The 13,604-nt window shown below is 34.5% G+C and overlaps 2 protein-coding genes across 2 annotated transcripts; one reads left to right on the top strand and one right to left on the bottom strand.

The window, feature by feature from the left end:
- Nucleotides 1-7,508: 7,508 nt before the first annotated feature.
- LOC131657988 (uncharacterized) lies at nucleotides 7,509-8,426 on the bottom strand. The gene is made up of 2 exons (XM_058927329.1): nucleotides 7,860-8,426; nucleotides 7,509-7,763 (listed from the first exon to the last, which is right to left on the bottom strand). The coding sequence occupies exons 1-2, from the start codon at nucleotides 8,424-8,426 to the stop codon at nucleotides 7,509-7,511; spliced, it is 822 nt and encodes a 273-aa protein (XP_058783312.1).
- A 3,052-nt stretch (nucleotides 8,427-11,478) lies between these two features.
- Nucleotides 11,479-12,499, top strand: LOC131655614 (uncharacterized). The gene is made up of 2 exons (XM_058925448.1): nucleotides 11,479-11,599; nucleotides 11,688-12,499. Exon 2 carries the CDS (start codon nucleotides 11,754-11,756, stop codon nucleotides 12,438-12,440), a length of 687 nt encoding a protein of 228 aa, XP_058781431.1. The 5' UTR covers nucleotides 11,479-11,599; nucleotides 11,688-11,753; the 3' UTR covers nucleotides 12,441-12,499.
- Nucleotides 12,500-13,604: the final 1,105 nt, after the last annotated feature.

Genomic DNA, 13,604 nt, shown 5'->3' with positions numbered 1-13,604 from the left:
ATAAATAGATAATATGAAGGAAAATGTTATCAGATAGTAAAATTGAGAAAAGTTGGGAAGAGAGGAAAAGAGACAGAGCTTGGGAAGAAGGAGAACGGAAGATCCCAAAGGCCAAAAGTTTTTATCAATCGACAAATTTCAAGGTAAGGGGGACTCTCTACATATGGGTAGGCAGTCGGATAGTGAGGGATCCTTACCCTTCTATCTTCTTCTTCTCCTTCTCCTTCTGTATTTGTGATTATTATGTTGTGGCCAAAAAGGGTTTGGGAAAAACTCTTTGAGGCATCTATTGATAAATTTCCCTTATTCTCATGAATGTTATGAAATTTTATAATTATTATTATTTGAATCATTGTTGATGAATTGTTGTTGTTGATTGATAATTTATGGTTGTGCCCCTTTGGACAAATTCTTAATAATTGGATTATGGTATGATTGTTTATGGTTGTATAATTGTGTTTTTGGGGCTATTGAGATCGATTGGGCAGGAATTTTGATACATCGTAAAAACTCTAAAAAATCCACAAAATATTCCAATTGATATTTTTTCCAGAAAAATAAAAAATATTAAGAAAGCCAAAAAAACTAAAAAAAGTGCGAAAAAAATCAGGAAATCGCCGCCGCCTGAAAAATCGGGGGTCGCGCCGGCGATCGACGGCGGAGACTTACAGACATCGGGCCGTTCCGGGGATCGGTGGAGGCGGAGGATGCCATAGTTCGAGCACCATGATGACATCGATCATGGGCGGCGACGATTCACGGTCCGACTCGACAAATTTTCGAGTAATTTTTATCGCGGTGACTTTTCACCGTTGTTTAATGAGTTTTGAGTTAGATTTAAAAATATTAAATAATTTTAATTGTTTGTCTAATTTAAATTATTATCTTATCATGTCAAAGTTGTCTACAGGGGTGGCCCTGAGCACGGACTCGCGGGGCGGGAGCCCAGGGCCCCATAATTTTAGGGGCACCAAAATTTTATTTTATCCAATATATATATATATATATTAAAAGAGAATTTTCTATTACAAAAATACTTGCTAAAGAGAATCTGGATTTGTAAATGCTAAGGATAGTGCTGAAAAGATTGAGAATGAAATAGAGATTGAATGTGTGTTTATTCAAAAACGTCAACTTAGTAGAAAACAACACTATGATGAAAATTCATCTCAACCCACACAACTGAATCTCGAGTCTGCTAAAGAGTCTTTTCGAAATCATTATTTCTTATGTATTGTAGATCAATCAATTAGCTAACTTGATAGAATATTTGAGCATTATAGCACATATGAAAATATTTTTGGATTCTTGTTTAGTATTGAAAGGCTTAGATCATTATTTAGGAACTTGAAATCATGTTGTAAATATCTTGAAACTTGTTTAAAATATGACGATTCTCTTGATCTTGATGGTAAAATTTTGTTTGAAGAATTGAAAGTTATTAGAGAAGTTTTAATAGTTGAATCAAAATCAAGCTATATGATATTGAGTTCTTCAAAGACTTTTAATTGTTTTCCTAATGCATGCATAGATTATAGAGTAATATTGACTATTTCTAATAGTGTTGCATCTGTTGAAAGAAGTTTTTCTAAATTAAAATTATTAAAATCTGATTTGAGATCTACAATGTCACAAGATAGATTAAATAGTCTTGCGTTGATTTCAATTGAAAGTAATTTTCTGAAGAACCTTGATTATGAACAAATTATTAACGGTTTTGCAACAAAAAATGCTAAGAGGATGATATCTAAATAATGTTAAAGGTTTAGTCAATTTTTTTTATTGGAAAAAAGACCAGATCAAGAAGAAGAATATTAAGTCTCTTTATAGTGGTTCATGTTTTGATGTAGTATAAACATTGATTCAAAGATTTATATTTCTATTCTTTTTGCAAAGTGTCAAATGAAAATGTGTTTTTTATCCAATTATTTCTCTTATCCTTATATATTTATTGTTAAAAAATTACGGGGCACCACTCTTTTCATTCGCCCAAGGCACTCAAATTCAAAGGACCGGCCCTGGTTGTCTATAGAATTGTTAGAATTATTATACAATTGTCAGAATTGTGTTTTAAGTTGTTTAGAGTCATGTTTTTGTTTATTTTGAGTAACTCTGACATGTTTAAAGTTGTCAGAGTTTTTTGAGTTAAATATAATGAGCTTTAGAGTTAGAGTTGAAGGTTTTAACTCTTTAGAGTTGTTTTGAATTATATTATTAATTGAATAAGGTCGCCAGTCAAAAGAGTTAATTTTGAGTTGTTGAGAATTTGTATAGTAAGAATTTATGAGTTACCAGAGTTAAAATTGAGTAACTCTGACATGTTTAGAGTTGTGTTTGTATGTTTGTTAGTAATTGTTTTATTCCCATATTGATGGGCTCACATGAGTAATAATACAATTTTACGATGTTGATGAATATTTGTGAATAGTTTTATGATAGTTTGATTTGTAACTATATAATATGTTGAATTGAGTAATTTGGAGAGGAATTACAAAGATGACCTTATATTGGGTTCACAAAGGAACCTTGCTGAATATGAGATACAAGTATTATATGTTGTTAAGCATGAGAAACAAGTATTATTTGTTGTTGAATATGAGCTGTGAATTTATGTTAAAATGAGATGTTAATTGTTGTTTGAATATGAGTTATGAATGTTATTATTATGATACATGCATTCATGTATATCGAAGATAGGTAAAAGAGATCACGGTTTAGAGAGAAACCAATGACGGTCTCATGTTTAGAGAGGAACGCGGTTCAGAGAGGAATCAAAGACATGGATAATTCAGTAACACAACTCTTACATCCAAAAACTTGGTACCACATGAATCTTGGAGAAGGAGTACATTGCATTATTCATTTGCATTGTGATTGTTGTTATGATTGTAAATTACTGTGTGAGAATGATAATTGATGTTATTGTTATTTGAAAAATATCCTTGTTGTTTTATACACTGATAACATCTGTGAAGTTATTCTCACCTCCTGTTTTGTTTGTATATGATGTTTTGTACTCTCCTATAGGGATGGCAAGCAGACCCAAACCCGCGGGGCCCGTCCGCACCCGATTCCGAGTCCACGGGTGAAAACCCGAGTTGACTGGGTTTGGGTTCGGGTGCCACCCGATATTTTGGATGCGGGTTTGGGTAGTGTCAAACCCGCACTTTAAACCCAAAATCACACCCGCTTATATATATATATATATATATATATATATATATATATATATATATATATATATTGTGGAAAGTTGTAGGAAAAATATATTTTTTGTATTTTGTTGCGGGTTCGGGTTTGGGTGAAAAAACTCGAACCCAACGGGTGTGGGCGTGAGTGTCATTTTGTCACCCGAACAACTTTTGGGTTTCGGTTTGGGTTCCGATTTCGGGTGCGGATTTGGGTAGTGTGAAACCCTCACCCGACCCGCCCCGTTGTCATCTCTACTCTCCTGAAGTACAAATAATCAGGTAGAGAAATATATGTTGTTCAGCTGGAGGAGGACGTTGGGGCCTCTTCATTTATTTACTGTTTTTCTGTGTTATTTAGTTGTTGATGGTGCTCTAATATATAACATTGAGATTATGACGTTTTATTTGTTGTTATGGTGTCGTTGTTTTGGATTATTTATTTAATCAAATATTTTATTTCATCGAGACAATTTTAAAGTATGTTTGAAATTGAGTGTTGTTGGTGTTTTATGTTTTATTTTGAAAGAGTGTGTTTGTTGAGTATGTGGAACACCTATTTTGGATAAATAATTGCTTATCTTTTATAAAAATATTTTTGGGTTTCAGGGTGTTACACATGTCACCTTTATAAACAATGCATAATGTCTTTTTCTAACAACTCTTATATTGCATCTCATTCTTTTGAATTTGTGTGTATGGATATCTGGGGACCAATAGGAGCCCACTCTTTAGATGAATTTGAATATTTTTTTAACTATTGTGGATAATTTCACTCGTTATACTTGGACATTTTTATACATGATAAATCTCAAACTAGATCTCATATTAAAATTTTCTTTAACAACTCTCTCACTCAATTTACTTTTAAAATCAAAACAATTTGTAGTGACAATGAAACTAAATTTGTCATTCCATCCTATGATGCATATTTAGGCATTATTCATCACAGGACTCATGTTAAAATACCAAAACATAACTCTATAGTATAGAGGAAACACATGTACCTTTTGAATGTTACCAGGTCTCTCATTTTTCATGCCAACTTGTCTAAATATTTTTGTTAATTTGACATTTTCCATGCTACTTACCTAATCAATAAACTTTATAGTCCTACCATCCATCACAAAACAACCTCTGAGCTTCTTTCTAAAAAAGCACCCAACTTCCATCACATGATCAAATCCTTTGGATGTCTCACTGATACTTCCACTTTAACTAGACATAGAAACAAACTTGACCCAAGAGTCTACAAATGCATTTTTCTAGGATATCCTAATGGAACTAAAGGCTCCCTCCTCTATAACATCCACACCATATCCACTTTCATATCTAAAAATTTCACCTTCTGTGTACATAATCCCCCTTAACAATCTCTTACAAACAACCCCCCATCAAACAACAATCGTACCTCCTTAGATAATGAGAGTCACAATAATAATTTTCTCTTTAACTTTCTTACAAAACCTGAAATTGTTACTTCCACAACTTAAACCACTAAATCCACTTCACCTTGACCACCTCCGACTAATATTTCTGATAGTCCTCATCTTAATTTTCCCCTTAGAAAATCCACAAGACATAAAAACAAACCTGCATACTTCAACGAATTCATTTGGAGTGCATCTCATTCATCCGCTTTATATGATATTTCAAAATTTTATGGTTTTATATTTGCTAATACTTCAAACTGTGAACATACTTCATAAAAGTAATCCATCACAGAATGTACACTTTTACCATTATTCCCTCAAGTAAAAAGGTTATTGGTCGTAAGTAGATCGACAAAAACAAGTTTAAGTTTGATGACACCATTGAAAGACACAATGCAAGGTTAACAGCTAAGTGGTTCGTTCAAATAGAAGGTATTTATTTTTTTGACACTTTTTCTCTTGTTTTTAAACATATCATTGTAAGACTACTTCTTGTCCTTCCTTTTCCAATAAATATGCATTTACACCAACTAAATATGTATGATGCATTTCTCAATGGTAATTTGGATAAGAAGGTGTTCCATTGCGGAACCAAGAACAAAGGGGATTGTGGATACTGCAGTGGACCGAAGCTTCATAAATAATTTAGTGATGCAACACTGTTGATAAGAAGTTGTGATTGCGGCACCTCTTGAATCAGATACGTTGATCTTGAATCGACGTGTTCAATTCGTATTGATCTTGAACTAACATTGCTAATCTCTGATGCAACAAATTAAGGGGGGGTATCTGCATGGTTATCACTCCAACGCTCAAGTTAGTTTAGGGTTCAAGATAATCATAGTGAAAGTGGATATTAGATATTATTTACCGTAAAACCTTTTGTAAACATATTTATACCTTAGGTTTAATGGAGCGGGTAGAATAAATGAGTCTTATTTTATTGGGCCTTTGGCCAACATAGAACATAAGGTATAGATGATATCCCAATGCATTAGTCTCTCTCATCCAAATCAAGTTTGCAAGATGTTAAAATCATTATATGGTCTTAATGAGCCAAGTAGGCAATGGTTTGCAAAATTATTTAATGTGTTATTGTTCAATAACTTTAAACAATACTATGCAAACCATTTCTTTTTCATTGATTAATTTTATAACTCCTTACTAATTTATATTTATGATTTCATAACTACTGGAAATAGCATGGACACCATACAAAGCATAATGAATACTATACACCATTATTGTAACATTAAAGACCCAGGTACTTTCCAATACTTTCTAGGTATTTAGGTATACAAATCAAGCAAGGGAATCCACATATATCAAAGCAAATATGTCTTGGATCTTCTTTCCAACACAAGTATGCTTGGATGCAAGCTTGCCGCCATGCTAATAACTATTAGCTTTAGAGTACATACCATATACATTCAAATTTATGGAGGAGTATTAAAAGTCTAAGAATTAGCTTTTCTGTTAGATTTATGTTATTAGATCGTTAGTTGTTGAGATCATATATATATATATATATATATATATATATATATATATATGGGGACGACTCAAGTGAGAACACTTGGTTATTATGAGAAATGAGAACAATGAATCACGACCATTACATTTTGATTTTGTTGATTTTAATGGACTGGATTGGTTTCTCTTTCTATGATCCTTAGTATTTACTTTAAATCAACATAGAAAGAGAAACCAATCCAGTCCATTAAAATCAACAAAATCAAAATTTAATGGTCATGATTCATTGTTCTCATTTCTCATAATAACCAAGTGTTCTCACTTGAGTCGTCCCCTATATATATATATATATATATATATATATATATATATATATATATATATATATATATATATATATATATATATATATATATATATATATATATATATATATATATAAGTTTTTTTAGCTTACTCCAAATTATAGTTATTAAATTAGATTTAACTGAATGATTAAGTAAGTAAAATGCTAATTTAATCATTAGATTAGATTCAATTTAAAAGTTATGATTTGGAGTAAGTTAAAAAAATTTACTCTTGGAATAAGTTGAACCTTACTTTTATATGTGTGTGCGCGCACGCGTGTGTGTAATAAAAATACTTATCCTATGAGAATTCATTTTATATGTGAGAATGATAAGAATACTTATCAATCTTTTGATCAAGAATAAATGCTTATGATTAAAAAGGCGCATATGTGATTCAATCTACTCAATTATTTCTCATTTAATGAGAAATGATTGAGTAGATTGAATCACATTTATGAGAAATGATTGAGTAGATTAAATCACATATGAGCCTTTTTAATCACAATCATCTATTCTTGATCAAAAGGTTGATAAGTATTCTTACCATTCTTACATATTAAATGCATTTTCAATATATATATATATATATATATATATATATATATATATATATATATATATATATATATATATATATATATATATATATATATATATATATATATATATATATATATATATATATATATATATAATCAATGGTTGAGATTTGGAGTAAGTCTTCAACACTTACTCTTGGAGTAAATGTATCTCTCCCCTTTCTCTCTCTCTCTCTCTCTCTCTCTCTCTCTATATATATATATATATATATATATATATATATATATATATATATATATATATATATATATATATATATATATATATAAAAGATGGAGGAGAGAGACAAAAAGAATAGCTTTAATATTCCAATGGTAAAGACCAGGAAACAACATTTTAATGCTACATTTCTGTTCCAAATAGCATGCCACAACAGTATGGTGCTGCCATTGTCCACATTGAACTTGCAATTTCTATTGAACAAAACACCGTTCCTTTTTCTACCCCATGGACGTGATGTCCTTTCACCAAGAAGATTTAGACCCTTTATGCGACATACCTTCCTCAGCCAACATACGATACTGTAGATTTTTGTAACGCGCCCTAAGAATTTCCATCCACAAACAATCCTTCCCTTCTAAGATTTTCCATTCCAATTTCGATAACAAAGCATTATTAAAGACTTCGATGTCGTTCATCCCTAATCTGCCTTTATCGAACGGTTTAGAGACTTGCTCCCAACTAACCCAATGAATTCTTCTCTTGTCAGTTGTCCCTCCCTATAGAAAGTTACTCTGTAGTTTAATTATTTCTTTGCATATTTTTATTGGAGCACTGTAAAAAGAGAGAGTGAAAATGGACAGGCTACTCAAGACATATTTTAGAAGTGTGATTCTTCCGCCAAAATTGAGCATTCTTCCTTGCCAACTCGATAACCGGGTCTTCAGCTTGTGGATAAGAGGCTGCCAAGAAGAAATTCTCTTAGGATTCGAACCAATAGTAATTCCTAAAAAGGAGAAAACTTTGTCTTCAATCTTGCAAGAAAGAAAATTAGCCGCGTCATTAAGAAAGTGAGGACTAAGGTTAATTCCAACCAGCTTGCTCTTATGGTAATTAACCCTCAACCTAGAGACCACTTCAAACCCTCTTAGGACTGTTTTAAGAGCCCAAACATGATTCCAACTCCCTTCTCCAATCAATAATTTGTCGTCTGCGAATCGAAGAATATCAACCAAGCACTTCCCGTTAATGTTGAAACCAAAAAAGTCTCCTAACTCCACCGATCTCCTGACCAAGCCGGACAAACCTTCAACTACCAAAACGAAGAGAAAAGGCAATAGTGGGTCGCCTTGTCTCAAAACTATTTCCAAGTTGGATTTTTTAGTTGGGCTACCATTAACCAAGATCGGCATGTGGCTTGAGTAAACAACAACCTCATCCATTTCATCCACACTTCGTCGAAACCCATCTTATTCATCATAAATCTAAGAAGTTTTCAACTAATCTTATCATAAGCTTTTTTGAAATCGACCTTGTTATTGAGAAAAAAAATATGTTATCTTTATAACATTTAAAAATATATTAAAAATTGTACATTTTCTTTACGGTTAAAGGTGGTTTTTTTAAAACATGAATATTATTTGTGTAATATTAAAATGTGCTTTTTGGAGATAATTTTCAAAAAATAAATAAAGAGTGAAGGTCCATTTTAGTCCCTCACAAAAATTGCAGAGGTCAGATTAGTCCCTGAGAAAAAGTCTCTATTAAATCGCTTACAAATTTTAACCGAGCCATATTTGTCTCTCTACTAATTTTTTCTCAAACTGTTTTTTTCTCTTATTTTTGAACCGTGACTGGACTGTCAATAAAGTCTCATTTTAGTCCCTCACAAAAAAGAGAGTCCAAATTAGTCCCTAATAAAAAAAGTCTTTATTTAATCTCTTACAAAATTTAACTGAGCCATGTCCATCCCTCTTTTAATATTTTGTTCAAACGATTTTTTTCCTATTTTTAAACCGTGACTGGACTTGACAAGATAGATCTGCTTTTAGAAATTGAGTACGGGTAAGAGGTTAAATTCGTTTGCACATGGTCTTCAGAGTCTGAGTTTATACCAGAAGTTAGGTTACCTAGTATACCTTCATTAAATACTTTGTTATTATCAAAACTTAAGGAATATGGTATAAACCAAATTTCTTCCAACATATATCATGTGTATTACTTTCGCCACAAATATTATTTACATAAGTAAGAAATTAGCCTAAATCACCCCAGCAGCAGAATTAAACCTTCCTAAAAGATCATTAACAATTGAAACAATAACAACACCTAATACACAAGAATACATAACAAGAAAAACCGTAGTCACCCACCCATAAGCCTGATAATAAACACAACAAAAAAAGAACATCGTGGTATCACAATGATTTATCTACAACCCCTTCAAAAATAATTTCAAATCAACAGTCGTAAAATATGAGTCTAGTCACGGTTTAAAAATAGGAAAAAATCGTTTGAAAAAATATTAAAAGAGGGATTAACATGACTTAGTTAAATTTTGTAAGAGATTAAATACAGATTTTTTTCTCAGGAACTAATTTGGACTCTCCCTTTTTTGTGAGGGACTAAAATGGGTCTTCACTGGAAGTCCAATCACGGTTCAAAAGTAAGAAAAAAACTGGTTTGAAAAAATATTAGTAGAGGGACTAACATGACTCGATTAAATTTTATAAAAAATTTAATTAAAATTTTGTTTTTCTCAAGGACTAATCTAACCTCTACAGTTTATGTGAGACACTAAAATGACCTTCATACATAAATAAATTATAAAAACACTGTACTTTTCTATCCATTTTGTTGTTTTGGACGAATGTGCAAATAAAATGCTAAGACGCGTGACTGTTAATAAGGTGTACAACGACGCGGTTTACTGTTGCCATATTAATAACATCCGTTAACTGAGATTAAATGACACTTGGCGTTATGTGAAGCGTCCGATAAATATTTAATTGAAGAGGTTGATAGTGTCGGTGGTTATTGGCTGTGACGCGGCAGAGAAACACACCATGCGGCGTGGTCTCGGATCTAGTATTCTGCAAAAGCATAAATGGATGATAAAGTATTGTGCAGTGGACCCCACCTACCTTCCCTTTCCCAAAATTGCATCTATTTTGACTTTCACGACACTTGAATGTGCATTTAGAGTTTCTTTAATAACTTACCTCAAACATTTTATTTCTTTTATTTTGGATAATAACTCTGTAATCTCTATAATCTTTATCAACTTTTTATTTTTTTCCAAAACTTTGTTTGAAGATATATTAACATGTTTTTTTTTTTTAAAGAAAAATATATCTTTTTCCTTGTATCTTTTTTACTACCCCTTTCTCATTCTTATAAAATATATTTCAATTACAATATGAGAAATTCTTTGGCCACCTCCCTATCTTCTAGTCCACCTCCAGTGAAAACCCCATTATACCCCTGACTTCGGAAATGAACTTCCGAAATGCATGAAAAAGGTGTTTTCGGAAGTTCATCTCCGAAAGCGCCTTTTTTTTTGAAAAAAATGTCTTATTTCGGAAGTTCATTTCCGAAACTACAATTTCGGAAATGAACTTCCGAAATAAAACGCGTTCTGCAGATTAAGCAGAACTCTCCCCCTCCCCCAAATCATTTACCCTAATCATCATCAAACACTTCCATAGGCAAAATTTCTGCAGAAGCAAGTGTGAAGTAGCCAAACTCTTCTTCCAAACTCAACCAAACTCATCATTAAACACTAATTGGTAAGTTTATCATTGTTTTTTCAAGTTTTAGATCTATTTGATTAAACTATATTAGGGTGTTTAGAATCTGAAAAAATGACATTAAGATAGCTTAGTACTGATATTAGGATGTTTAGTAGGCAAAAAAATGGATTTGGTTTAGGTTTTTGGGTCTGCCATTGGAGGTTGCAGAGAAGCTCTACGTGGGGGTGTTTCGGAAGTTCATTTCCGAAAACACCTCCATCCCAGTTTTCGGAAATGAACTTCCGAACTGTACCAGAAGTTAATTTTTTTTTTGTTTTTTCATTTGTCTCGCATATTAATCGATTTCGATTGTTTACAGGATCATGTCAGACCAGCCAACACGCATCAGACAGGGGAGAGAGTCCCAGACTGCGTCGGCTAGACGCGAGCGGGCGGCGGCGCAGCTGGCGTCGACCCAGGGACGGGGGCAGGGACGGGGACGCCGTGTCCGCGTTCCACAGGACTTGGTGGAGAGTTCATCTGCTTCAGGCTCTAGGAGTAGGCTGGCTCGGGTATCTTCTTCCCACCAGCGAGAGGAGGAGGATGAGGATGAGGAGGAGGAGGAGGTCATACCGGATGTTGACCCTCCAGTCGGGGAGGAGGAGGAGCAGGAGGAGCAGGAGGTGGATAGCTTTCCGGGAGGGCCTTTTGACACTTCCCTGCTGATTCACTACCAGGATCACGTCCTCCGCTATTTCATGGACCTGGATACCGTTCACCAGTGGAACTGGGGGGCAGCTACTCTGGCATATCTCTACCAGAAGCTGAATGAGGCCTCCAACTGGAGGACGAGGCAGCTGGTCGGATCCTGCACTCTGCTTACGGTACGTTTGATTTTAACATATTCTCGTATTTATTTTTTTATTTACGTTTCGTATTTATTTTTAATACATTATCGTATTTGTGTTTCAGAGCTGGATCATCTCCTACTTCTCCCGCATCCACGGCTTCCACATCGATCCTGCGTACGTTGACGCCATGCCCAGGGCCGCCAGATACGACCTCCAGAGGGGGAACGATGCGGTGGGACCATACCGCCTGTACCTGGACCGCACGATGCACGACGACGTCACCTGGAGGCCGTTCGCCGACTATGCTCAGGTTGTCCCCTTCGACGGGGTTGCTCTATATTCAGGATGGTTGGCATGCGGGACCGGCATCATGGTCCGGTATCTCCCGGAGCGGTGCATGCGGCAGTTTGGGTTCGTGCAGATCATACCCAGGTCACCCTTCGAGGCTGCTCCTGACACAGTGACCAGAGTGCAGCTCACTGCCATATGGGAGGAGTGGCAGCATCATGTGGTACCGGAGGAGTACCGTCGCATGCGGGTCACCCAGGACTGGCACAGTGTGGAGGGGTACGTCACATGGTTCTACCGGGTGTCCCATCCTCTCTTGAGACCCGACGTTCCCGGCGCTCCTAGGCCAGCACACGAGGAGATCCTGGAGAACCGGCAGGCGGAGGATGACCACGCCATCGATCTCCTTCCGATCTGCCAGCGGATAGAGATGCTTGGGCGGGACGCGTTGCATCGAGGTGTCATTCATCAGGGCGGACCAGAGGCAGTCGCCGTGATGGAGATGATCGTCACTGATGCGGGCCGTGCGGCGGGGTACAGGCGGCAGAGGAGGGCCCAGGGTGAGCGGGTTAGGCACACCCAGTAGTGGTGGGGTTTATTCATTTTTTGATTTTGGATTGTATATTTAGCACACTATTTTTATTTATTTCGGTTTGTATATAATATTTTCATATTAGTATTTTTTTTTTTTTTTATTTATCATATTAGTGTTTTCAGTCTATCTATTGTTTATTTTATTTGCCGGTAACGTTTAATTAAAATGCGGTTGCGTTTAAGAAAAAACATAAAAAAAAAACACAGTTTCTGCATAATTCAGAAATGAACTTCCGAATTCACCCCCCAGGTGTTTTCGGATGTTCATCTCCGAACGCACCCCCCATGAGGTGTTTTCGGATGTTCATCTCCGAACGCACCCCCCATGAGGTGTTTTCGGAGATGAACTTCCGAATCAAGGAAATTTTTTTAAAAAAAAAAGCGCTTCGGAAGTTCATTTCCGAAGCAGGGGTAGTTTGGGAATTTCGCTGGGGGTGACCCCCATAGGGAGATGGGTAAAGAAATTTTCTTACAATATTTACATGTATCAAAATATAATTCAATTTATAAGTGTTAATAGGATAACACATTTATTTAATTTTAAAAGAAAACTTTTTTAATCTTAATTATAAGTCAATATTTACATTTCACATAAATTATGTATGATCTTACATACCATCATTCATTAAATAATATATGAAAGGAAAATTGAAAATAGAAAAAAAGTACTAATAAATAGTAGAGAGTATACAACACTAACAACAAACAAGTCTTATTATATTAGGTGAAGCAGTCATATGAAATAATTTTTTGTCATAATATTTTATCTAACACCATGTTTATATCAAAATTATTAATTTTGAGATTTTTTTAATAATATTTTTGATAGTTTTTCTAGGTCTTTGACCACCTTTAGTTGTTTGAAATCTCTCAATTTATTGCCCTTACTATATAATTTACATGTCTTCTCTCTATAAGTTCAAATCACATATTTTCCATGATCTTTTCTACTATAGATGACACCCTAACATTCTCTTCAATTTTGTCATTTCTAATCTTATCACGTGTGATCTTACACACAACCAACACAACATCCTCGTTTCAGCTACACTTACTTTATTTTTGTGTTGATTCTTAGTCATCCTACATTCTGTCTCATACAACATCATAGGTTTGACCACAATTCGATAAATTTTTTGCTTCAACTTGTGTGATA

The sequence above is a fragment of the Vicia villosa genome, linkage group LG3 (assembly GCF_029867415.1).
Source record: "Vicia villosa cultivar HV-30 ecotype Madison, WI linkage group LG3, Vvil1.0, whole genome shotgun sequence".
NCBI classification, from domain to species: domain Eukaryota; kingdom Viridiplantae; phylum Streptophyta; class Magnoliopsida; order Fabales; family Fabaceae; genus Vicia; species Vicia villosa.
This window is presented reverse-complemented; position numbering and strand designations above follow the sequence as displayed.